The sequence below is a fragment of the Alternaria viburni genome (genome assembly GCF_023758015.1).
Source record: "Alternaria viburni strain BMP 2772 chromosome Unknown scaffold_5, whole genome shotgun sequence".
NCBI classification, from domain to species: Eukaryota; Fungi; Ascomycota; class Dothideomycetes; order Pleosporales; family Pleosporaceae; genus Alternaria; species Alternaria viburni.
Genome location: NW_026055774.1, coordinates 168,816 through 191,961, shown reverse-complemented (window position 1 = coordinate 191,961; position 23,146 = coordinate 168,816). Strand labels below are relative to the sequence as shown.

The following is a 23,146-nucleotide window of genomic DNA, read 5'->3' as shown; positions in this document are numbered from 1 at the left end:
CGTCTGGCCAATCAGAGCGCTCTTGATTACGCTGATGGTGCGGAGTGAGGCTCAGGACTCGCAGGCGCCACCATGCTGATTATTCACTGCTTTTCGCTTGTCTTCCATTTGTTGGAGATCGTTTGAGGGTTATCTGATTGATATGTATGGTGGTTCGTAAGTGGCGTGAGGTGGTGTTAGATGAGAGTCTTACTCGGAACATGTGGTTTAGATGAAGTGGCGACCGCAACAATTCGATCCCATCACATCACATCAACAGCAGTACCAGTTGTAGTTGTCATAAGTGGAGAGTGCATTATTAAGAAGAAGTAGAGTAGATACTAAAAACATAAGACATAACCATCATTGAAATCATTGCGGCGCCGTATTGGTCCGCTTCATGCCTTTACCCTTCAACCGTTCCCTCGCCGGCGACTCCTTGATCATTGTCTTCGGAGACACCTCTTCAATCTCGCCAATAACCTCCCTGACCCTCACAGGCGTCCGTGGCCGCTCATCAGAGTTAGTCTCACTAGCAAGCGTAGACCCCCTCGCCCTCCCCGGCGACATGCCAGGCGCATCCGTAGTAGCCCTGCGAGCCAACTCTCTGACTCTCCCAGGTGAGGCGCCTCCAGGGCTACCCAGTGTGCTGACGTCGCCAGAAGAGCGACGCCCTTGGTGCTTAGACAGAGACTGTCTAATGCGAGAGTATTGCGTCCATTTGGTCAGTCTGGAAGTCCTTAGTACTTCCCCGACAGCTTCTTGGAGTTCTCTTACCGCATTGTTCTGCAGCGCCTGGAGCAGCACAATCGCGTTCTGGTGGTCTCGGCTAGCTGTTGATGGGGACTGCTGCGCGAGACCTGCTTCTGTTGCGTTGGCGTGCTCTTTGATTGTTTCGAGGAGGCCGCTGTCCTCTTTAATTTCTTCGGCGATGGCTGCAGCGCCCTCAAGTGTTTGGGCGAGGAGGCCTAGGCCGAGTAGTCCTTCGGATCGGGCTTCGGGGTAGAAACGCTGCCGTACAAGTTGGGCGATCGGCTTGGCTATCTGGGGTACTTGTAAGATCTGTATTTGCACTGCTTCAACGTCTTTTTCGGCGTTTGGTCGCCCGAGATATCGCAGCATGGCGACGATGGTGCGGCCGAGCTCAATCATTGGGTTCTTCATGGTAGTGCTTGGTAATGGTGCGGAAGGAGCGAGGGCTTGCTCGACAATGTGCGAGAAAATGACAGTATCAGCTGAGATGTCTGGGTCGATGGCTTCTGTGTCAGGGCCGACGGTCTCGTACATGACCTTTTCGATGTTGTAGAAGTTGCCGGTGACGAGCTTGCATAGCATAGCCGCTGCCTCGCCACGGACTGAAGGATCGTCCAGTACGAGCATGCGACAACACGCTTCCATGAGTCCGGCATCTGCAAGCAAAGCCCTGTTAGCCTCTGGAAACGTAAGATGCCGCATGAAACCAGCTGCAGCATAAAGAAGGGCAGGCTTAGTGCTCTTCTTTAGAATCACAATCAATCGAACGTGGAGTTCCATGATCTTGACCATGTCTATGCAAACCTCATCAGACATGGCCAAATTTCCGACCATGACACAAGCACATATCGTAGATGGGTATGCGCTCTCCCAAGGTGCGCGGAGCTTTGCTTCCAGCCTCTCGATAACAGGACTTCTGACGTTGAAGCTTCGTGCAAAAACATCTGTTGCTGAAGCGGCAGATAGCAGCCCAATGAGTTGAGCCATTAGAAGAACCTGCGCCTCGTCTGATGTGGTGGTATCCGCGTTTTTGCTAGTCGCGAGTTCCTGGAAGACGGCTTCGATGTCCTCTGGCTCCAATCGGGCCTCAAACTCCAGCATCAGGGTGACAAGGTCGTCGAGAAGTTTAGGTGTTGCTATTCTTTGCTGGAACTCTGGGTCTTGAGGGTAATGTACCAGGATGGCCACGTATTCGAGGTGGTGATCTTCATCGTATTGCAGCGCTACGTTCAGCAGACTCTTGAATGTCTCCAGCGAAACCTCGTCTTTGAACTGGGCGTCGCTCAAGTTGCTCGTGGTCCAGCTCAGCAGGTCTGTGGCGTAATCAAGCGCTGCCTCCGGTATCCTGTCCAGTACTAGGAATGTGCATATTGTGGCATCCAGTCTGAGGGCGGCCGCTGCAGCTTTGCCGGGTTCTATCTGCATGAGCTGCATGTCTGGAGGGTCCTGTAGCATTGCTCACCAAAGTCATTACAAAGATTGAATAGTACGGCCAAAGTGGTCAAGCGTAGTTCTGGCGAGGGAAGGCAGCCAGCGATGGCTCCGAGCTCTCTCACGGCGAGCTCTCTGTTGGTATCTTGACTCCAGTCAGACTGTTTGCGTCATACGAGGGCCTCTTCAGGTTACAGTACCATTATCAGCAACAGAGTTGCCGATGACTCTCAGGTATTGCTTTGCTACGGGATCTTCATGGCGAACGGTAGACAAGCCACGAAGAGCATAAGCAAGGATGCCGCTGTCGCGGAACGGGGCCTGCCATCTTTCTATACAGTGTCAGCAGGGTTGGCTTTGAACAGAGGCATAACATACTACGACCGCCAACAGCCGTCCCAAACAGCTGCAAGGTCTTCTCTATGGCCTCATTGTCCCCACTTGCTGCAAACGCATCGAGCTTATGCACGTAACCTGTGAGGACAGCGGTCTGGCCTGCAGGGTTGCCTTGGAGTAGGCGCTCTAAAGACGCTATATAGTCGCCAAGCTCCTCATTGGATAATGGCATATCGCAAAAGTGTGAAGATGAAGAAACGCAGTCGCTCAAAGTCGTGGCAAAGCTCAAGAGTGCATAGTGGCGGTAGAGATTGCGCAAGGATGAAACGGCTACTCGCAGTCGTCCGGAGCCGCCGTACAGGTGATGGCTACTAGTCGGATTGGTTTCAGGAGAACTCCAGAAAAAGTGCAATCAATAGTTCAGCCACTTGTTTTTTCAGATGCGGAAAGAAACGGGGTGAGTTCCTGCGGCAGCGTCGACCCACCGCGCGGTTGGCCTTGCCTTTGGCCGGTTCCGTTGGACCCCTGGACACAGATCCCTTGGCGGCAATTGAGCGATCTGGCACTGTACATTCACCACCACAAACGTCGAGCATCACGCCCTCACCCGCATTTCTTCCGACCACCGACCCTCGTTTAACCCGTTTACAACAACCAATTCGCCAGCATGACGCGCGCCACGCAGACCATCAGCATTGGCATGCTCCTCACCTCCGTATGCAGCCCCTTACCTCTACATGTTGAGATTGGATGCTAACATGTGACAGATCTACCTCTCACTGTTCCTCCAAGTCGTCCCGCTGCCTCAGAAGATCCAAGAGGAGATTGTGCCTTTCGTAAGTCTTACCTTTACTACAAAGCCTTGGCCCACCACCTTTACCACCTCCATTGTTATTGTACTGGGCTGCCGCTAACAGACCATAGCTACCCTTCTGGGCCCTCATCTCCTTCGGCGCGTACCTTCTCTTCAAGCTCGGCTGGGGAGTCTTCACCTTCAACGACGTACCCGACGCGCACAAGGAGCTCATGCAGCAAATAGCGGAGGCGCGGAAAGATCTTCAGGCAAAGGGCGTGGATGTCGGCGAAGATTAGATGAGATGGAAGATTGTGGTGCAGCATAATTGGTGTTATTTTGGGGCATAGGATGGAATATCGCAAGATATGTAATGGATGGGTATTTGAATGGCAGGATAACTGCATGGGTATTGCCGAATTCGAAGCTCACGCTGCCGCAGCGGCTTCGGCCTTCTTCTGCGCCTGCTTCAACTTTTTCTCCGTCCTCATAAACTCCCGAATGCCAACGGGTATATCATCGAACAACTTATCTTTCTCTGCATCATCGAACCCGGTGTCCCAATTCGTCTCACTTCCACCGCCATCGTCGTCCATACTTGTAGCAACATGACTCGGTGATGTGTCTCCTGCCACCATGCTACTCGTCCCCTTTCCTTCCTGCCGTTGTGCCTGCATCGCCGCCCTTGCTTGAGCGCTCTTCTCGGCCCACTCTTCCATCTCATCTCGATACATGTCCCATACACAGTTTACGCATCCAGACATGCAGCAGTTGTCTGGTTCTTCGGGTCGCGGAGGGACTAGTACACCGGCAACGTTCTGGGACGATTTCATGATTTCCTGTTTACGTTCTTCCAAGGCCGTGGTAGACCCAAAGATTATACGGGCTTTTGCAAACGTCTCTTCCTTCTGCGTCTTCGGTGGCTCCTTTGGCGGCTCGGGCGTTGTGTGGGATAGGGATTGTACTTCTGAGAGTGGCTTCTTTATCATGTCTAGCTCTTGTTAGTTCTGGGTTCGCAGACAACGTGGGTGAGGTCGAACCTGCATAGAAGCCTGTAATGGGTCTGGCCTGCTCGCCTTCTGGTGCAATATAGCCTTTAAAGCGACGCTGTATCCGATTGCTATTCTGAAGCCCTATCCGCCCTGTCTCGGTCGAAGCACGCGACCTGCGCCATGTCTTCAAGCACGAAGCGCAGAGCTCCTGGCGCAATGCCAGTTGCCCGGAGTGTGCGATGCGTTCCATTGGCCACCAGAAAATCGTGAAGAGATGAAGTAATCACACGAGCCGCTTCGTTATGACATGTCGAAGTTAGCCACTGTTGTCGATTGCCAATTCGCAGCTGAATGAAAGTAACGATTGACGGTTCGACGTCATTTTGCGCCGCCTTTCCGAGCGTCGGCAAAAGCTGCAGCGAACGCCGACAGGGCAACAACACGCGCCGACGCGTCGCATTCACTGTTATCGTCGCATACCCCACCAGAACATCTATCCCAATCCCGGCCATATTACTACCACGAGAGCGCCCCAAATACGCGCCGATCCCGTTTCTTGCGAAACCTTCATATGCGAACATCATGAACGAACCACCGGCGAAACGGAGGAGGACCAGCTCGCCCACGGAACAAGCGTCCAGTCCTCTAAGGAAACCTCCGCGACGACCGTCTTTCGCGTCGCCTACCAAAGCCAGCCTTGCGCGTAACTACCCGAATCTTCTCTCCGCATCTCCGAAGCGCAACCCAAACCGACCTGTAGCAGCCAGCAATGGCTCCAGAGCAAGGGAAGAGACCGAAGTGGAACTACCCAGCGAGAGCGACCTCCCAGAACTCCCAGGGACACCGTCACAGAATATTCGCGCAGCATCGAAGCAGCCGCGGCGAACGATGATCTTCTCATCACCAAGCAAGCGTCCCCCGCGCGTCAGAGATCCCATCAAGCAACCTCCACCGAATTCGAGAGCGCCAGCGGTGCAATCAGACGATTTCACAGGGACGGTAGAAGATGGCCCAGTGGAAGACATGACCGAAGAGATAACTCAAGAAGTGGTGCAGAAGAGGCAGCCTCCAGATTCAGAAATTGAGAGAAGGAAACAGGAAAAGGCGCGTCTACAACGTGAGGTAGAAGAGTTGGAGTCTCAGGTGTCAAGATGCATCGAAGAAGTCGTTAAGGAGCAGCGCTGCGGGCCTGAGGATTCTCTGCGGTCTCCAGAGCGCGACAGTCTCAAGTAAGTCTAAAAGACTCCCATGATAGCCAAACTGTGACTGACACAATACCAGGAAGTTCATATCGGATATCAGCGGCACCGAAACAGAGTTGGAGAAGCCAGCACCAGTATCAAGTCTGCTCTGTTCGTTCCTACCATTCGCCGCCCTCTCCGTTCCTCCACCACGGCCGAAACAAGAGGAAAAGCCTGTCCCATCACATCGCCCGGTCGAACTCGCAGATCCCTTACCATACCTCCAGATGTTCACATCACTCAACTTCTCCACACAACTCAGCCTGCCCAGCGGCAAGATATTTCCAACATCACGGCGGGTCCACCAGAAGCATACCATCGACATAGCAGGTCCACAAAAGCTACTCACAGCCCAGGTTTCGATTACTATCGATGCCTTAGCGAACGAGATTGTCGAAATGCAGCTTCTACGAATCTCACCGTGGGCTGAGCGTGAGCTGGGTACTTTCATCCGGTCGAAAGCGCAAGAAAGAGATTTGGGTAATGCGTCTTGGGCTATGGACTCGTACTGGGAGATTGCTAAGAAGCGGGCACAACACTGGCAAAAGTGCGAGACTGCCTTTGCGCATCTACTCGTAGGCCGGACCGCAGAGGACGCCGAGAACGCTCGGCCACCGCAAGGAGTCAAGCCCGCGACGACTGTCACACGGAAGGACTTGAGCAGGAATCTGGGTCGTGATACCCTGATCCTGCAAGACAAACACGTTCTACTAAAGCTAAACTGGCAAATCGGCTTCGATTGGACAGGCGAAGCGGAGTCGGACGTCAGCGTCGAGGCTGCCTTTCCGCAAGTATGGTCTGAGACAGATGATGGTGGTGCGGCGTTTAAGAAGATACCCCAAACCTTTGCTTCTCTTGTCCGTACCAAGGGCGCTTTCCAGGCTACGAAGGTCATGGTAGCTCTATTGTTTTCTCAGTAGAATGCATTATTTCGATGAGGCCTGGAGGCATTCGCTACGTTCTATGTTGATGTACTGAAAATGTGAGTGTGATGTATCCGTCAGAGTGTGTAATGGCTCACATAGCTCGAAGAACACCGTCCTTTGTCTTCATCAATTACAGTCGAAACGTGGACAGTATGTGGGCGTTACTCTGCTGTCGCTGGCAGCAAGTCGAGTTGATGTAACTCGGTTCTCGTCATTGGGCAGAAATTTGTCACTCGCCCATGGTACGTACCATCAGCGCCCACGTACTCATCACCCTTCATATGCAGACCCAGTCCCCTTCTCGTCCCATGATCCTTCCCAACCTTCCCCAGCGCAACACACCGCGAATACCTCCCAGCTCCACCTTCACAAAACTTCCACCACCACAAACACCCACGTATCCCTCAACCCTCCAACCCCCTCTCCACCTCCCCAAAATGGCCGAGCGCAAAACCCTCCAGAAATACTACCCCTCCGACTTTGACCCCTCAAAACTCGTCCGCACGAAGAAATCCTTAACCCCTACCCGCACGGTCGTAAACTTCGCCTGCCCCTTCCGCAGCATGCGCTGCCTCTCCTGCGGCCACTACACCACCCGCGGCAAAGTCTTCCGCAACAGCCCCAAACACATCTCACCCGAAACCTACCTCGGCGTGAAAATAGTTACGCTGCACTGCAAGTGTCCTGGCTGCGGCGCGGGAATCGTTATCGAGACTGATCCTAAGAATATGGATTATAGGATTGTGAGTGGGGCGGCGAGGGGGTTTGAGGCGTGGAAAGATGATGAGCGCGCTGAAGATACCGAAGAGCAGCGCTTGAATCGTCTTGAAGCTGAGGAACTTGAAGGAGGCGACGAGAAAGCGACTATGGAGACCCTGGAGCGCAAGACTGAGGATGCGAGGGTTGAGGTTGCTGTTGCGGATGCGTTGGATGAAATTAGAGCGGCGAATGCACGGAGGGAGGTTGTTGATAAGGAATGCAGTGTGGCTAACCGTGTGCCATCGAGGGAGGTTGAGGATGCGCATGATGCGGAGATTGCGAGGGCTGTGTTTAGGGGGACGAAGAGATGTTCGCCGGAGTCTGAATCATGTGAAGAGTCGCTGAACGTGGAGTTCTCGGTGTCTAGGCCGGCGAAGAAGGCCAAGAAGGATTTTGCGAAGACGTTGGGTATTAGGAAGAAGACGGAAGTCTAGGGGGTTGCGTAGTGTATCAATACCAAGGCGCGTACCATCAGCTTCTACTACCCCCAAAGATGATGGGATAATTCACCCACACTTTGTGACTTTTCAAAGTACATAGCACCCAACCGATTACCAAGGCTAGCGTCTGGTTTCTCGTGGATCCGACCTCCAATCTCATGGAGTCGATGTTCATCTTCCCAGACTTTGAATTCAGCTCATAAACGTTAGTACTCATGCGTGAAGCGTGTATAACAAACTGTCTATACATACCAGCACACCGTTCACGCAATTTCCTTAGATGTTTTGGATACCCCAAGAGTCTTAGAGGATCTAGTGAGAGCGCTTCCAAGCCCCGAACTCCTGCGTGCGCAAATCGCGAGCATATGTTCCGTTTATTTGGTATTTCTTTCCATATATGGTACTTGAGCTGCCAAGTTCGCGCGTATTTGCAGTAAAAAATGGGTGGATCTACGGGTAGAATCTCGAGTAGATGACGGCGGACAGACTTCAAGTCAATTGAATTCTTGTTATCATCGAGCTCCGGAAGCCACAATTTTGCCGTCAACACCGTATCGACAGTTGCGTCTCGAGCCTCTGAGTAGATCCCACTCAGATAACGAGGGGGTTCTACTTTAGAAGCTCTGAATTCAAACTCTTTAGTGAGGAGCTCGAGCAGTATGCTTTGCGGTTGCTTGGAGTAGTCAGGGATTAACTGCTGCGACGGATGGACCATGCCCAATGAACCGAACACTCGATCCCGTGGATCCGAGCATCCTGCGCCCCGAACTGTGTGCACAATTTCCCTCCAGCTTTTGTCCTTCAGCCTACCCAATCTCTCATAGTAGATTTGAGCTATTCGATCACTTATGTGTTCCAAATCGTTTTCTGTTTCTGTGACAGGAAGAGATCTCACTTTTCTTTCCAACCTCTCCCAACCTTCATAACATGTGTCCCACAAGACGGTCTTTAAACCGATGCGTATGGTCACCGTATGACCGAGTATGATTTCCTGAAGGACCCACAGCCTTGACCAATATGGTAGCCGCATGAAACTGCGTCGCCAGTCCAAATCGACCGAGTTTAAACCAAGAGTTGACAAGTGGTTATAAGGGTAAGAAGCGTGATGGACGATCAAGTCCACGAACTTGTCACTTCCCTCGAATCCAGAACCAAGCCAGACCTCGACCGCAGCCGCGCTGTATATATCTGCCATCTGGGTGACCTGGTGTGACTTTTCGTCGTCTTGCCCTTGGTTGATACATATCTGGTCAATCCAGAACCAAGGCGAGTCACTATCTCTTCTTATCTTCAAGAAGTCGTAGAGGTTTTGCCGGATCGGAAGCCACCCGCGACGTTCGGAGCTTGTCACGAGGATGTCTTGCACTGGGAGTTCGGGGCCCCAAGTATACGATAATGCGTTGAAGTCGAAGATGTTTTGAAACAGCCTCTCGTGTACCTCCTTGCTGCTCTCCCAGTCGCGCGAGCACATAGATAATGGTAGACCTCTTTCAGCCCTATCTTGCGCCTCCAGTCTAACCGACTCTTCACGATAGCAAGTAAGAGCTGTACTGTGTTCACTGAAATCGACAGTCTTCATGGTGATTTGGACAGGGCTCGACGGGTCGGAATTTGGTTCGATCTTGATGAGGCGTATCTCCTTGTTTCTATAATTCAGTGGAGTGTGAGTGAAGCGCACATCCTTCGGTGGCAGCTCCATCGCTGCGATAAGACTGTGCGCGAATGTTCGTTAGGCTGTTGAGACGACATGGGCTTTCGTAAAGAGCGTCTTCCGGGATTTTGAAGTCCAGGATAGATGTCGATGACTCGCTTATCCGCCGAACGAGTGGTTAATGTAGGACAAAAATGTGGTGTAGACCGACTTTCGACGTCGGCATCCTGGCGACTTTGGTGTTGTAGCAAAGATTAAGAACCCGTGGTGTTTTGACAGCATTGAGGCGGTGTAAACGCAGGAGGCTGAGCTCTCGGTAACCTGAGGCGCAAAAGTGGTTGGCCTGAATGTTTCAGGGTGTCGGTGATACGAGCTTGTGGAACATCGTGTCTGGCTTTCGAAGAGTAATAGCATGACTCCAGAGCTAACATGATCAGCAAACTCCAACCGATACCTGTATATCCTATGGCGATATACGAATGTAAAGGTGCGCAAAATCATGTGCGCATGGGGGCAATGGAGTAGCTTGTGCGGAGAGCCTCATTGTTCTCCCGAGGTCTGAGCATCAGAGCTATACCGACCTGGGCCTAGTGGGTCATCCTTAGGAAAGAACGAGCGTGTTCATGCACATTCAGCGCAGATGAACAGCACTACAGTATAACCAGACACATACAAGAGCGAAGTTTCGATATATCTTACGCGGTTCAATTCGTATTAGGCTCTATCATCACTCACATGCGCCCAAGGTTCAAGATACATCTCCGCATACTTACCATTCTCTGCATTCGCCAGTGCCATCACAAATACTCGAGGTCTACTAACAATTCTCCCTTCCTAGTTTTCTCTCGTTAATCAACCGTACGAATGAGTGAAACACGTTTCAATGATATGCTGTGTACTACGAAGCGCTTAGGTAGATCACATCCCAACCCCACACACCACCGTAACACAACAGCAACCCCCTTCTCCCAAGCTACCTCTCCGCCAATAATTCCAGCCTCCCCTCCTAACACAACATAAATTCTCCGACGCAAGCACTGCAAACACCCCCATCGCATCCCTCGCGTCGTGTGACGAAAGACTGGACAGTAAAAGCCTGGTCTGAGCCGGGTACTTACACCGTGAGCTGCATGGCCGGTGGGTGCCTGGTGCTTGTGGGGCGAAGAGAATGCATGGGTGTAAGGTAACTGAGCTTCGAAGGGCTTGAGCTTTGGGCTTCAGGCGATTGGGTTGCTTTTGCGGAGCGTGGCCGTGCTGGGAAGCGTGGGTGTGGGCACGATGACGGAATGTTGGAGTAGGTCTTGTCGGTGTGTTCGGACTCACGGACTCACGATACGATGACGAGGCTGAGCTCGCTCTCCCGGGTCCTGGCCCGTACAGCAAAATGATAAGAGTCATACCTTACCGACAAACCTTCAGACTATTGCTGCCCAAGACGCGATCTCCGCCCAAACCTTTCTTCTTCCTCTCCTTCCTCCGCTACAGACGCAGGAAGCCGACCGTAGAATATACTCGGGTAGATGCCTGCGAGCTTCCACAGCCATGAATCCGCCTCGCTAGCCCACCGCAGATCCATGTTTCCTCGCTGCATCCTCGTTTTCCTTCGTACGAGCTCGCGGGCCCGGTAGCTAGCTCCCTATGCCATGCCATGCGGCCATCCCAGCGTCGGGCATCGCCTACGTGCGTTCTAGATATGTTCTGCCTAGGAGGCGAAGTCGACGATAATAGCGTTCCGAAGTCTGGATATCGCGCTACCTGGTTCATGCATGTTCGCAGCAAGGTTTGGAAAGGGAAAGAACATCGTAGCCTATGACGCGTGAAGAGAACCGTGGAAGGAAAAGAAGACAAGTCGTCGTCTAAAGCGCTGGGCACTTACCAGCCAGTGGGCTGTCCCGGACGCTCTTCTCGTATGCCCAATGACCTGTGCTCATGGGCTGATCATGCAGCTTCGCGTGGGATGCCGGCGATATGGCACACTAAAGGCAAACCTTGCTAATTGGGGGTGTGCAAAAGGCAACCATGGTCGATAGCGAACGTTCGCCTTTGTTAGTACAACGCCAGTTTGGGAAAAGCATAGACAGAGGCTCAGCTGTCACGCCGTTGTAACTGGTACAGCGCACGGAGAGGCTGAGCAGCGAAACGCTCTGGGTGACTGTCGGAGACCGCCTAGTTGCATATGCGCCCTTCGGAACGCCTACCCGCTGTCAGTCTTACGCCTGTCCTTCTTGTGTACACGGCCGGGTGTGAGTGTGCTGTTGTAGCTTGCCGTGAGGAATTTGTGACTGTGAACACCTTTTCTCGGGCCGGTCGTACGTGTACGGGAAGCCGCTTGTGTCTTTGGCGGAAACGCGGGTATAGAGGCATGTCCAATTGTTCGTATGGAGGACGCAGCAAACTCAAACGCAGTGATACGCTCGTAGATGGCGGATGTCTGCAGGTGGCTAGATGAGGACCATCGCTGTGTTACTTGCGTTGCCCAAGGGGGCTCGTTACAGTAAGGGGCGTTCCGAAGCATTGGACTGGGCGAACACATGTCGAGAAGCGGCGCAATGCTGTACCACTTGTGGGGATATCGTGCTAGCATTGAGCAACGATCTGATCATGTTGTGGAAGGTTTCTCGCAAGTGGCTGATGAGGCAGACTTGGGTGGCTATCGTGCAACCATGCAGCGCCATTGCATGTTCTTCGTGCGACTGACAAAGTTTGGCATCACCCTAGGAGGAGAAGGAAATATGCAGAGATGCTCGCCAGTACGGAGATATTGGGTAATGGTGACTTGGAGATGTATTTCCGGTGTCCACGAACGAAAGCGCACTGGTGATGGAAGGTTTTGGGTTCATGACTTGGAGCGCGCCTTTGTTGGTCTGGCCCGATGAACGCCCAAAGTACTGTCGATGTGCAGTGCCACGGATAACCGCATCGGCATAGAGACATGCTTTTGAGATGTCTGCCTGGAAGGAGGGTCGATCAAGTCGAGATGGACGTGCTCAGCTAAAGGAACGAAGAGATTCCAGGCATCAGGTTCCAACAGCACAGCACAGACTGGTACCCGCAAGGTGGATGTCAATCGACAGACCCGACAGTCTGTTGTAAGACGGAACGGTGACACCGACAAACAACAAGCCACGAAGCTTACTGCGCGCAAGGTCCGCTCCTTACTTTGAGGCCTCAGATCGGCAATCCCTACGCAGAAGTAAGTATCCGGTGTGTGGTTTACCGAACCCGTTCGTCTATCTGTGACGCCGCACCTGGCATGTCACATGCTCACAAAGCGAAAGCGAGATCGCGCCTAAGCAGAAGCCAGTTCGAGGTACCTTCGGGGCGCACGAAAAAGCATGCTTCTGGGGTGCGTACGGGTGTCGGAAGAAAGAAAGAATTGATGCAAGTACGGTATACGGTAGCAAGGAATGCCTCAGGCAAGTATTGGCGAACAGCCACAATATTCATGAGCCGAGGGACGATGTCATCCCGTACTGAAGCGAGATTCAACGTCGTCCAGGCTGGGTTTCGTCGATATAGCCCCCATATGAGCTGATAGCAGATCTTTGATGCCGTTGAGCGACCAGGGCACTCCTCCCTATCGCCCGAGACGGTACCCAAGACCGTTTTTCGCTGCTCAATGTCGACTAGCTCTGAACCAATTTATGGTGGCTATGGAAGCATGCAATTCACCCGACGAATGGGGAAAGACACTTTCATCGCATCAATAAGTCTGGACCAGGTTTTTCGGTAAGACGTTGAGTGCCCAGGTCCTTCATCGCCACACTTGCGCATGCTGGATCAATAACGAACGGGAAGCTTGTCGCATGCACAAATCTGACGAGAGGCCCGCGGGGTGGGATGCGTATGATGCAAAAGGATGGGGTTGAGGGATTTCTTCCTGGAGTGTGGCTAGCGGCAGAAGGAAACGACGCCCGCGGGCTGGGTGATGATTGTTGCCACACACCAGCCGCTGGCCTTGGCAGGATGTCATCCTTACACCAGACTTGCTCCGTCAGCCATTCTGCACGTCACTCGACGCCATTACCCGCGCGGTGCTTATGCGAAATGAGTGCGTATTTGCTGATTGCTGGAATGGCTTCGGTAGCGACGACATTTTCCTTTTTCGATCGCCTCGTCACGCTCGTCAGATGACGAAGGATTGGCGGCCGCAAAAACAAAAACTCTGCAACGGTGCCCTTCCATGCTTGCTTGGGTGTCGCGATTGGTTCCGTCAAGAGATTCCGGTGACGCCTCACTGCAAGTGTAAGCGGATGTACAATGTACGCGACGGTGCTAATGTGTCTTGGGAGCATCGGTAGCCGATACGACACAAGGGCAACGGAAGCTGGAGGACGTTTGGTGGTTGACTGGAGAGAATCAGCCCTCCATGGAGGCCAGCTGACCGGCCACGAAGCGAGACAGGGACCTCGAAATGGCGTTCGTATGGCCGAGACATGTTTACTGCTGCCTGCGTGTCATTTCGTGGTATGCCTCTTGTGGCAGTAGGATCCGATCCAGGAGGACAGATGCCGTGCAGGTCCAACAGCATGTCAATAACAACACTACACCATCTCAGCCACGAGTAGCTTAGCATAGCCTTCGCCTCGCCTACCTCCATCTAGAGTACATCGCGTGGCCTGAGGAATCCGTTTAGGCGGCCGCCTGTCTCCCAACAAAGATCTGCGCTAAGGGAATGACAGAAAGCGCAGAGATGAGTCTCGATCCTGCATTCAGGTCATCAACCGGCCACGACCTGCATCCGGTATCCGCTCTTCTCCATCCATAATTCCCCTTGGAAGTGCGCCTAGCAATCTTACACATGGGCTTAGCCTTTTAACAGTTAGGTTGTGGAGGCAGGGCGCAATCCCGGCGTGATAGTCCCCGTCGAGTCAAGACAAGCTACTGCACACTTGCACGCTCAGCACGCAGATGGCCATGCACACATCGGTCTTGGTGGAACCTATGATTTGCTGGTGGCGGTGGGCTTACAGCGACCATCGCGATGGAGACTTTGCGGGTGCATATGGATGATGCCCAGGCCGTGGGGCCTAAGTGGAGTGGCTAAGCAGGTGGTTGGTTGCGAGATGGATTGCTCGCGCAAGTGTATGCATGTTTTGGGCTGGGTGCAGAACTGCGGCAGGGTGGCTGCAGATTGATGCGTTGTGTGAGTGGGTCAACAACGTTGGTGTGGTCGATGCGCACATTCGGTGGGAGCATCGTGGACAGAGGCATGGACTAAGGGCAGTGTCAATAGAGCGAATTCAGTCAAGTGATGAGGTGCGAAGATGTGGCTTGTTTAGTCTGCTGTACGACTCTCGTCGCAGCGACCGTATGATATGTTTTTGCATTTGTTTGAGTTTGCTCATGGCAAAAATTTGTGTCCTTCTTTTTGGGACCTGCTACCGTACATTGTTGAGCTAGTGCTCTGGTATCTCTTGATGATGGAAAATTCGAACGAACGTGATGGCAATGAATCTCTACCGATCCAATGCCCAACAAGAACAACTCCGGGAAAATGCCTATTGACCCCACTCCTACTATACGTGGCAGAAAACCGTTGAGATAGCCACGCCAGAATCAAACGCCGTGCCATCAAGGCGCCGAGTTAAACGTAGTAACCAGATAGTTCTAAAGTCCAAGACCGGAGTATCGTCCGGACTGGTCTAGTTTTGAAACGCCAAAGAAAACAAACCGCACCAACACCGAACGAGAAATCAATCGCTGTTCGTGTCATCGTGACTTTTTCGAAAATTGTATAAACACATCGTGAAGAAGCATATCGTAATAAAAAGGTTCCAAAGGTCCAGAAAAAAGGGTGGCTTAGTAGACATGGACCGGAGCCATCATCGATGGCTGGAAGGACACATGTTTGACCAGGTTGGCCGCCTGGATGAATGGCTGGAACCACGTGTTGGCAGGTGGCTGGGAAACGTATTGTTGTTGAGGCTGCGGTACTCGGGAAGAAAACTTGGGGACCTGAGAAGAGGAAACGTGTTGGTACGAAGATGTTGAGGATGCGGATGAGGCTGATGAACAAGCGGAGAAGACCGAGTCGTTGTCCGAGTTTGAGCTTCCAGATGAGGTGGAGTGCTGGAAAGGTGATGGTGCGTAGGCTGAGCCGGGAAGGGCAGCAAACTGGGGGACTGCAGGAGCCTGGTAGTAGGCGTTGTACGCAGCATCCCGGCTGTAGTCTACGGGGCTGAAGGGAGGAGAAGACAGAGGCGTTGACACAGCTGACTTGGTCTGGGTGAAGGCTGAGCATCGGAGGATCATCTCACGAATCTCAGGAATGGTCGCCCTGTTGGCGGGGTTGAACTCGAACATGCGCCTGAGGATGGCGTCGAGCTCTGTGGAAACGGGAAGAATGGTCCTCAGGAACTTGGGGTCCTTTATGAACGCACGGAAGGTGCTGTCCTCGAAGGATGCTCGCTTCCATGGGTTGCGTCCACAAGTGAGGTTGACAAGCATGACTCCCAGGCTCCAGACATCGTTGGGCGCTGAGGCGTAGCATGAGTAGGCCTTGGGTGCTGATGTCTGACATTCTGCAAAAAGTTAGCACGTGACTTTAGATGAGTCAGATCATTTCGAACGTACCTGGAGACATGTAGAAAGTCGAGCCGCATCCAAAGTCGGAAGTGACAGCGTCGGTAGTAGCAAGTCCAAAGTCGGCCAGTTTGCAGGTCATTCCTTGGTCAGTGACGAGAACGTTTTCTGGCTTCAAGTCCCGGTGGTAGATTCCAATAGAGTGGCAGTATTCCACGGCATCCAAAACCTGGAGGAAAGCGCGCTTGGCCATGGCATCGTTACCAACGTACTTGCCCTGCTCGGTGATGTTGGAGAACAGGTCACCTTCTGGGCAGTATTCAATGACAACGTATGTGCAGTCAGGGGCGTCCATGATCTTGACTAGAGAGACAACGTTGGGATGAGCGCTGGCCTGGTGGTGGAGCTGGATTTCTCTTTGTTGGAACTTCCTCTGGCGAGGCTCGAGACCAACCTTGTTGAGTGCCTTTACGGCATATGGGACGTTGGTTTGGATGTCCACGGCTGTGTACACCACGCCGTAAGCTCCTACACCAAGAATGCCGGTCAATTGAAGTCGTCCAGCAAGAAGTTGACCTAGACGGTCTTCCGGCGCGCAGAATCCATTTTGGGTTGGGGAAGCAGGGGGCGTCGGGTACATATTGTGAGTGGGAAGGGTAAGAAGTCCTCGTAGGTCCAATGAAGGCCTCAAGGACGATGTTAGATGATCCGGAAGATGGAGGTTGACCTGGTCCGTGTGGAAACAGCAAACAGTCCCGGATGGAAGAGTCAGAAAGAGAAGGTATTAGAGAGTAACCGGATCCGGCAAGTCAGGTGACTTGGAGGTTGCGACGGTAGATGAGTAGCAAGCAGTCGGGTGAGGAGTGCTTGTCAAAGACTGAAGAGGCTGTTGTAGTTGACGAAGGAATGTGTTGGGAGGAGGGTAGAGTAGTGTGAGGAGGTAGTGGTGGTTGTTGTGGTGGTGGTAGAGGGTGAGGCGGGATATGATGTATGTGTATGAGGACGGCTGGGCAGCAGTGATAAAGAGAGGCTTCCTGGGAGGGCCCAGGTGGCTATTGGCTGACCTGGAGGCCCCGGTTTTTCGTAAATATAGGGAAGGAGCGGCGCTATGACGAAGAAGGATGGGGCTACAGAGCGAGTGCAGGCCATCAGCGATGTGTGCCATGGCCTCCGGCACGCACATTCAGACGCTAACGTGTGGTTCCACTCGCGCAACCCACCCTGGCTCCATGGCTCGTCTCAACGCGCGCAGGGAGGCGAGAGTGAAAGCGGCCGGGGGCTGCAGTGGTGTGAGCCGTCTTTACCCAGTTGGACGCTAGGCCGTGTCCAACAAAGACAGTCATGCAGCTACCGAGCGGCCGGGGCGTGTCCTTGATTCACCTGAATCATGCCGCCTGCGACTCCGCTGCTCACCGGGCGGCTGTGACTTGGGGCGAATCAGACGCCTGTCAGCGCAGCGAGGGTGACACACAGGCCTGCTCTCGCCGCGACAAGTGCAGCAGCCTCGAGGCACCAGAGGGAGCCATGCAGCGCGCGATGTGCACCATGGTGCAAGCGGACCCGCGCGCTGTGTGTGTGGCGCGAAGCCTGCCCGGCCACTCGTGTCCATTCACTGCTGCCCTCGCTGCTCGCTCCACACGCGCTCGTCAGCTCGCAGAGAGGACACTTGTCCAGGGCGCAATACGGGCGCCCCGTCTGATTCGCTGCCTCCCCCAGCCTCTGCTCTCGCGCGGCCCCCTGATCGCAGCATCTTGTCACCGGCCGATTAGACGGCCCACCAAGGCTCCAAAACGCCCGCGCCTCGCCCCAAGCAGATGCAGCTATGCAGTTCCTTGCCTAGTGCTGCTTAGCCTCCTCTGCAAAGCCTGTCCAGGCTTACGACGTCTCGAAAAGCCGCGAGCGCACGGGCGGCGTTCGATAGTCTTCGACTCTTCGCTGGCTCCGAGGCCCATGACGAATGCAGCCCGCCCAAACGACGATCTCGCAACGCTGCGGCACTGCTCTGCATCTCTGACTGTCATGCCGCCAGTCGACCTTTCGTCCCGTCTGCCTGAACCCGGTGCTGTGTCTAGAGGACGGCACAGTGCCTGTCAGCAACCCGCGGTCACGTTTCGGGTTTCGTGTTGGTGGACCTGTTTTTCTTTTCCGGCGCTTCTGATCATCGTTCTTTGTCCTTCAATCTGAAGCCCGTGGCCGTGGCCGTTGCTGCGATGCGCAAGGGCGAGCTGCTTCCAGCTTTGGGGACCGCCAAAGAGCGTTGGCGATGACACATGGCACTTGATGCCCGATCGGGCCCAGTCGATCCCACGACCGCCAACCTTGTTGCGCCGGACTTCGCCCTGTTTGCGTAGCCACCTGCCATTGGCCTGCCCAATATATTGCTTCTTGACGATGACTAACCGAACCGTTCGCCATGAGCTGCGAGCTGGCCTCCCTGTCGCTCGGCTCCGTGGGCAATTTTGTCTGGACGAGCTGGGCCCGCCAGTGGCACGCTATCGTCCACCAGAATTTTCGAGACTGCTCCGCCTGGCCAATTAATGCGGAGATTATTTTGTGTTTTTGTGCCAATCATCATTCGCGCCCTGCTAGACCTACGTGTTGTTGCAATCCAGTCATGGCCTTGTGACCTGGCAGTCACCGCCTAACGATGTCTCGCTGTTCCACCCACACCGGCCATTCGCTCAGCTGTTGCTGTCGTGGCTTATTGCGCAATATGTTGGGGCGAACTTTTGTTCATCTATGGTTTGCCGGTCGTAGCAGCTCCCAACGAGTAGAAACGGTAGAACGTCTTCCAAGGCTTCCAGATCGAGGAAGCAGAGCATTCTACCGGTTCGTATCTCATCCCGTATCCATGCCCGTTGAAGGGACTTGTCCGCATATGAGTCGTAGGAGCTGGGATGTGTGCCAGATTGCGATGCTGACCCCAGCGCAAGCGAGATAGCCGTGCAAGCACCTGCAGCTTCCAATTCTTTTTCTGCTGTCCGGCGTCATCCGTGCAGGAGCACAGAGTCAAGCCAAGTCCGCTTCCCGTAGGCTAAACTTACGAGCGGGAGTCTGTGAGTGTAAGGGACCGAAGATCATGTCCTGAGCGAAATTGTTCCTTTGCGGGTCAATATCATGGCTGAAAACTTTGTTGGTATTCGAGATGAAGGAGCCGTTCCCAAGAGCATGGCCGCGGGTGAGAGCTGAGCCGTTCGATGCGCATGGTAATTTGTCAAGACGCTAGCAATCTCTTTCATAGAGCGCATATTTTGTGTCTTGGTGAATTGTGAGTGCGCTGCATAGTAACATGCAGTTTGCAATAGTGCAACCCGCAACAACCTCCATCCGTCAACATGCCGTCGTTTCCAAGCATCGTGCTGTCTGCTTTGATCCGTCCGACCCGCCGTAGGCTGCTCTATGCGCGTTTTCGATCCCGCTGATTCAGAATCGTGCATGCTTTCCTTGCCGGACAGGCGTTCTCCACAAAGCTCGAGCGTTTCAGTGGAGGTGGTCGAGAGTCGCAGCCTCCAGTGCTTTCACCGCCAAATGCTGACCAGCGCGAATTTCAGGATAAGCCCGTTATCGATAGTCATCGATAAGACACCCGCCAAAACTAAAATGCCCCGCCATCTCAACCTCCTGCGCCCTCAAACTCTAACGGCGGCAGTGTGATCAAGGGAACATCCAATCGACATGTGGTGCCCACCACAAGTGTCTCGATGGCTTACAGATCCTGCGACGTGGCGTCTGCGGCTGGGGGCAACATCAGGCGACGCCAGTGACGATACTACCAGATCAACCACCCACTATTGCAGGCCCAGTCAGATCCAGACTTTGTGGCCACCTGAAAACTTTCGTGTGGCCAACGAATGACAGCACATCAGCCTTGTTTTCCTCGTGCCTACTCAGATCTTGTTTGGTCCCGCCGAAATTGGTAGGCTGTGGCAATTAAGAATGCTGGCAAAGACATGCTTTGCGGCTGTGTACATTTCCATTGGCCGAGCAAAAACGCATGGCAAAATATAGTATACACCGCTCTGAGTCGGTCCGAAGCCTTCCTCGTCGATCTCCAGGCCGGCGCAGGCAGCAAACGTTTCGTGGTCACTAAGGAAGGACCAGACTCCGCGAGTCTTGCAGCGCCATGTCGTTATATCATTATGCATTGCGGGAACTTCACCCTGGCGGCGTTCTGTTCTGACATAACAAGTTTGGCTACGAAGTGGATATCTGTCTATCCTACGTTGTTCTGTAAGGTTTACGGAGGCCGTCTCTGTTAGCTGATGATCTTCTCGGGTTAGCTTGCGCGGCTTCATTCCAAGGTTGCTGATGCCTGCCCAGACGTCATCATCGGCGGTCGGTGATGCAAGACCCTGTTCATCACTTTATTCTGATACAGCACGCTGAGGTCAGATCTCTCATCGTGCTTCCGAAGAAACCGCTTTCCCAGGGTCCGATCAGCGAGCACATGCATACGCAGGTAGCAACGACGTAGGAGCCCACTTCAACGAGGATTCGGGGTCAGGCTCGTCATTCTGGAAACGTTCCTCACATATCGACCAACATCATCACATCTCATCAAAATATTGTTCCCGGCTGGTGCCTCAGCAACCGGAGTTTATTCCACATGTCTCGCGTCTTTAGATCACCCGCCCACACACCCCCTTCACATGTCAGTCCCAACAGTATATGCAGCAATAACGACGCACCGGAAACTTCGTCAAGCGGCTTCATCCAAAGCTTTGAATTCAAGCCACCCGTGTGCTCCACCATGGTTCATTGAAAGGAAACTGGAGTCTCCGTCTGGGGCCCGGCTCGTTGGCGAAGCGTGAACTCTAACGCGTCGCTTACACGACCCTATACTGGTCGCACGCGTGCGTTGCGAGTAATCGAGATGGATGATGAAACACTCAGCTCTAGCAGCCCTCTAGTCGGCGGTAACTATCCACCGAACCAAACTCTACACTCTGGCAGCCCAGAGGAGATTGGATCGGCAGGGACGTCGGACCTTCTGCGGTTCTGTTGTGTTGTTCCATGGCTTTTCTGGACGAGTACAGCCGCTCGCGTTGAGCTTAGTCGTGGTTATGGGGTGATTCGATCTGAGCCTCTGAGGGTCCCGCAGATCACAGCGGCCGCGAGTAATCTGCGAAGTTTCTTCCGCAGTAAGGTCCGACTACAGGGCAGAACTCCGGCGTCGAGACGCCGTACAGCGTATGCATGGTGAAGTGGTCAAAGGCGTTGAGCATGTTCGACGCAAAGCCCGAGAATTCGCGCGCAGTCGGGTTTTGCACTTGGCGTACGCAGCACTCTGTCTGAGTGAGACATCTCCGGTCACGTGTATGTGAACATCGCCATCACGAACATGATGCAGGCGCATGAGAACAATGCGGTCTCTCAGTGACATTGTTTCTGAATGCGATAAGTCATATGAGCTACTCACACCATTTGCCACATCACGAAGCAAAGAAACCCTCGTCAGCACAAATCTTACTACCTTCAATGTTTCGCCTTCCGTATCTCAGTAATCACCTGATGGGCATCTTCACACAATACCACAGGCATCTACTCTTGGCTCTTAGCCTTACCAGCTCCATCAAGCCCAATACCCGCGCCTGCCCGCCGTTACTCACATGTTTCGCCATCCAACATGCATTGACTGCCTCATACCCAGCTCACACACAAGGACAACCCTCGCGCTTCAGATCACTGGGCGACTATACCATGTCATGTATACATAGCCACGGGATCCTCGTCTGCCGCCTCGCACAGATGGGTCTGCCAAATGCCGTGTCTCCACCGCCTCACCAACTCACTCGCCTGCTTCCTCGTCGCTGCTCCACCTACCCGTGGGCCAACAGCGCAAAACATAAGATGAAACAAGCCTCACCTTTTACAAAATGTTCTCGCAGTGTCGGCAGTGCAGAAACAAGCTGCTACATCTTACAGCCGCAACGCATCTCTGACTGCATCCTATCAGCTGACCACATGGAGTCGGTCCTTGCATGCATCGTGAGACCTGATAGACTGCCTTGCCTTACGCTGCGTTGCGTGTTCAGCGGAGAAACAAAACGAAGATGCACCGCGTTGTGCTGACGAAGTAGATTGCGCCGCCAACACTCGCGTCGCATGCGCGTTACGCCCGGAAGCTGATCAACACCTGCACATTGACTCATCACCACTAACTTCCATATTTCCAATCCATCTCAAATGCCGCCTCGATCTTTTTTTGTTCGCAGCTCGTTCGTTCGACAGATCCAGGGAGCGGCACGGGTAGCAAACTACTGCAGGTCATCGATGCGGTTGCGCGGCGCTCGCGGGCGGGGGTTAGGCCTAAGAAAAGGTCCAGTCGCTCTCGCCTCATCCTTTGGGGGCGACACCAGCGCTTGCGTGATGCGCTTTCGGATGACTTGGGCCACTCGATTGCGAAAACGCCATGAATAGAGGCGCGCGTATGTGGGTTGGGGTAAGTAAAGTAAGATGGGTGAGCGGGTTTCGTGGTCTGGCCTAGCCTGGCCGCCTTGCTGAGGATGCGGAGGGAGGCGGTTTGGGCAGGTGGGTGGTCTGGAAGTAGGCGCTGGTGGCAGACGCGTGGGTGCGGCGAGGTGCCTGGCGACCAGTTTAGCAACCACTATCTTTCTTGTGGTTCTGAGACGGTGGTCTTAGGGGTTGTTGATGGTGGGTTGACTCAACCTTGACGGAGGGGTGGTTCAAGTCGGAGTGATGTCCGTAAACGCTCGTGGCAGATGTGTGTTTACGGCGTGGCTTTTACTATTTACCGCTGCTGGATGCATGTGTTAGGTGTTGATCACATTGAACAAGCCGAAGGATTCAACACTAGGATCCCAGAACGCCCGATCGTAAGGGGAGTCAGGCATCTACAAGGCAAACTGACGCCTTGACGCTGGTGACAGCCTCGCGGGCGCTGATGTTTCATCGCTGGAAGGTCATGATGCAGATCCACGGTATTACTACCTGGTTGCGTTAATATCTTGTAAAGACAGAGTCCTCTCCTTGATGAGCCGATGAATCAAGGGAAACGCAAGTAGAACTAGGTGTTCTATATTTCATACACAAGCCATAACAGCAAGTAGTTGTATATGACGACAAAAACAACGAACACCCAACTACATAACATTATAAATGTTATCAACCAAGGAGCATACATGAAGTCAATAGTTTGATGGCCTCTATTCGGATTCCAATGTACACTGCCGAGTGTTTAACTTTTCCCATCTGTATCATGCACACATGAAAGGGTTGGCAACATCCGAGCTACAACATTATATCATTCGCACTACTTGATATCCATGAATGTTCTTCGCACAAGCGCACCCAAAAGAC

At 53.3% G+C, this 23,146-nt stretch overlaps 5 protein-coding genes across 5 annotated transcripts; 2 read left to right on the top strand and 3 right to left on the bottom strand.

Annotated features, from left to right (window-relative positions):
* Positions 1-351: 351 nt before the first annotated feature.
* Positions 352-2,731, bottom strand: J4E79_002914 (uncharacterized protein; the record flags this gene model as incomplete). Its single annotated transcript, XM_049351811.1, has 4 exons — positions 352-2,147; positions 2,195-2,308; positions 2,364-2,495; positions 2,542-2,731. 4 exons carry the CDS (start codon positions 2,729-2,731, stop codon positions 352-354), a joined length of 2,232 nt encoding a protein of 743 aa, XP_049213282.1.
* A 435-nt stretch (positions 2,732-3,166) lies between these two features.
* J4E79_002913 (uncharacterized protein) lies at positions 3,167-3,591 on the top strand (the record flags this gene model as incomplete). Its single annotated transcript, XM_049351810.1, has 3 exons — positions 3,167-3,214; positions 3,267-3,335; positions 3,424-3,591. The coding sequence occupies 3 exons, from the start codon at positions 3,167-3,169 to the stop codon at positions 3,589-3,591; spliced, it is 285 nt and encodes a 94-aa protein (XP_049213281.1).
* A 129-nt stretch (positions 3,592-3,720) lies between these two features.
* Positions 3,721-4,534, bottom strand: J4E79_002912 (uncharacterized protein; the record flags this gene model as incomplete). Its single annotated transcript, XM_049351809.1, has 2 exons — positions 3,721-4,283; positions 4,333-4,534. 2 exons carry the CDS (start codon positions 4,532-4,534, stop codon positions 3,721-3,723), a joined length of 765 nt encoding a protein of 254 aa, XP_049213280.1.
* A 2,354-nt stretch (positions 4,535-6,888) lies between these two features.
* J4E79_002911 (uncharacterized protein) lies at positions 6,889-7,644 on the top strand (the record flags this gene model as incomplete). The annotated part of the gene is made up of 1 exon (XM_049351808.1): positions 6,889-7,644. The coding sequence occupies one exon, from the start codon at positions 6,889-6,891 to the stop codon at positions 7,642-7,644; it is 756 nt and encodes a 251-aa protein (XP_049213279.1).
* A 7,459-nt stretch (positions 7,645-15,103) lies between these two features.
* On the bottom strand, positions 15,104-16,466 carry J4E79_002910 (uncharacterized protein; the record flags this gene model as incomplete). The annotated part of the gene is made up of 2 exons (XM_049351807.1): positions 15,104-15,825; positions 15,878-16,466. 2 exons carry the CDS (start codon positions 16,464-16,466, stop codon positions 15,104-15,106), a joined length of 1,311 nt encoding a protein of 436 aa, XP_049213278.1.
* Positions 16,467-23,146: the final 6,680 nt, after the last annotated feature.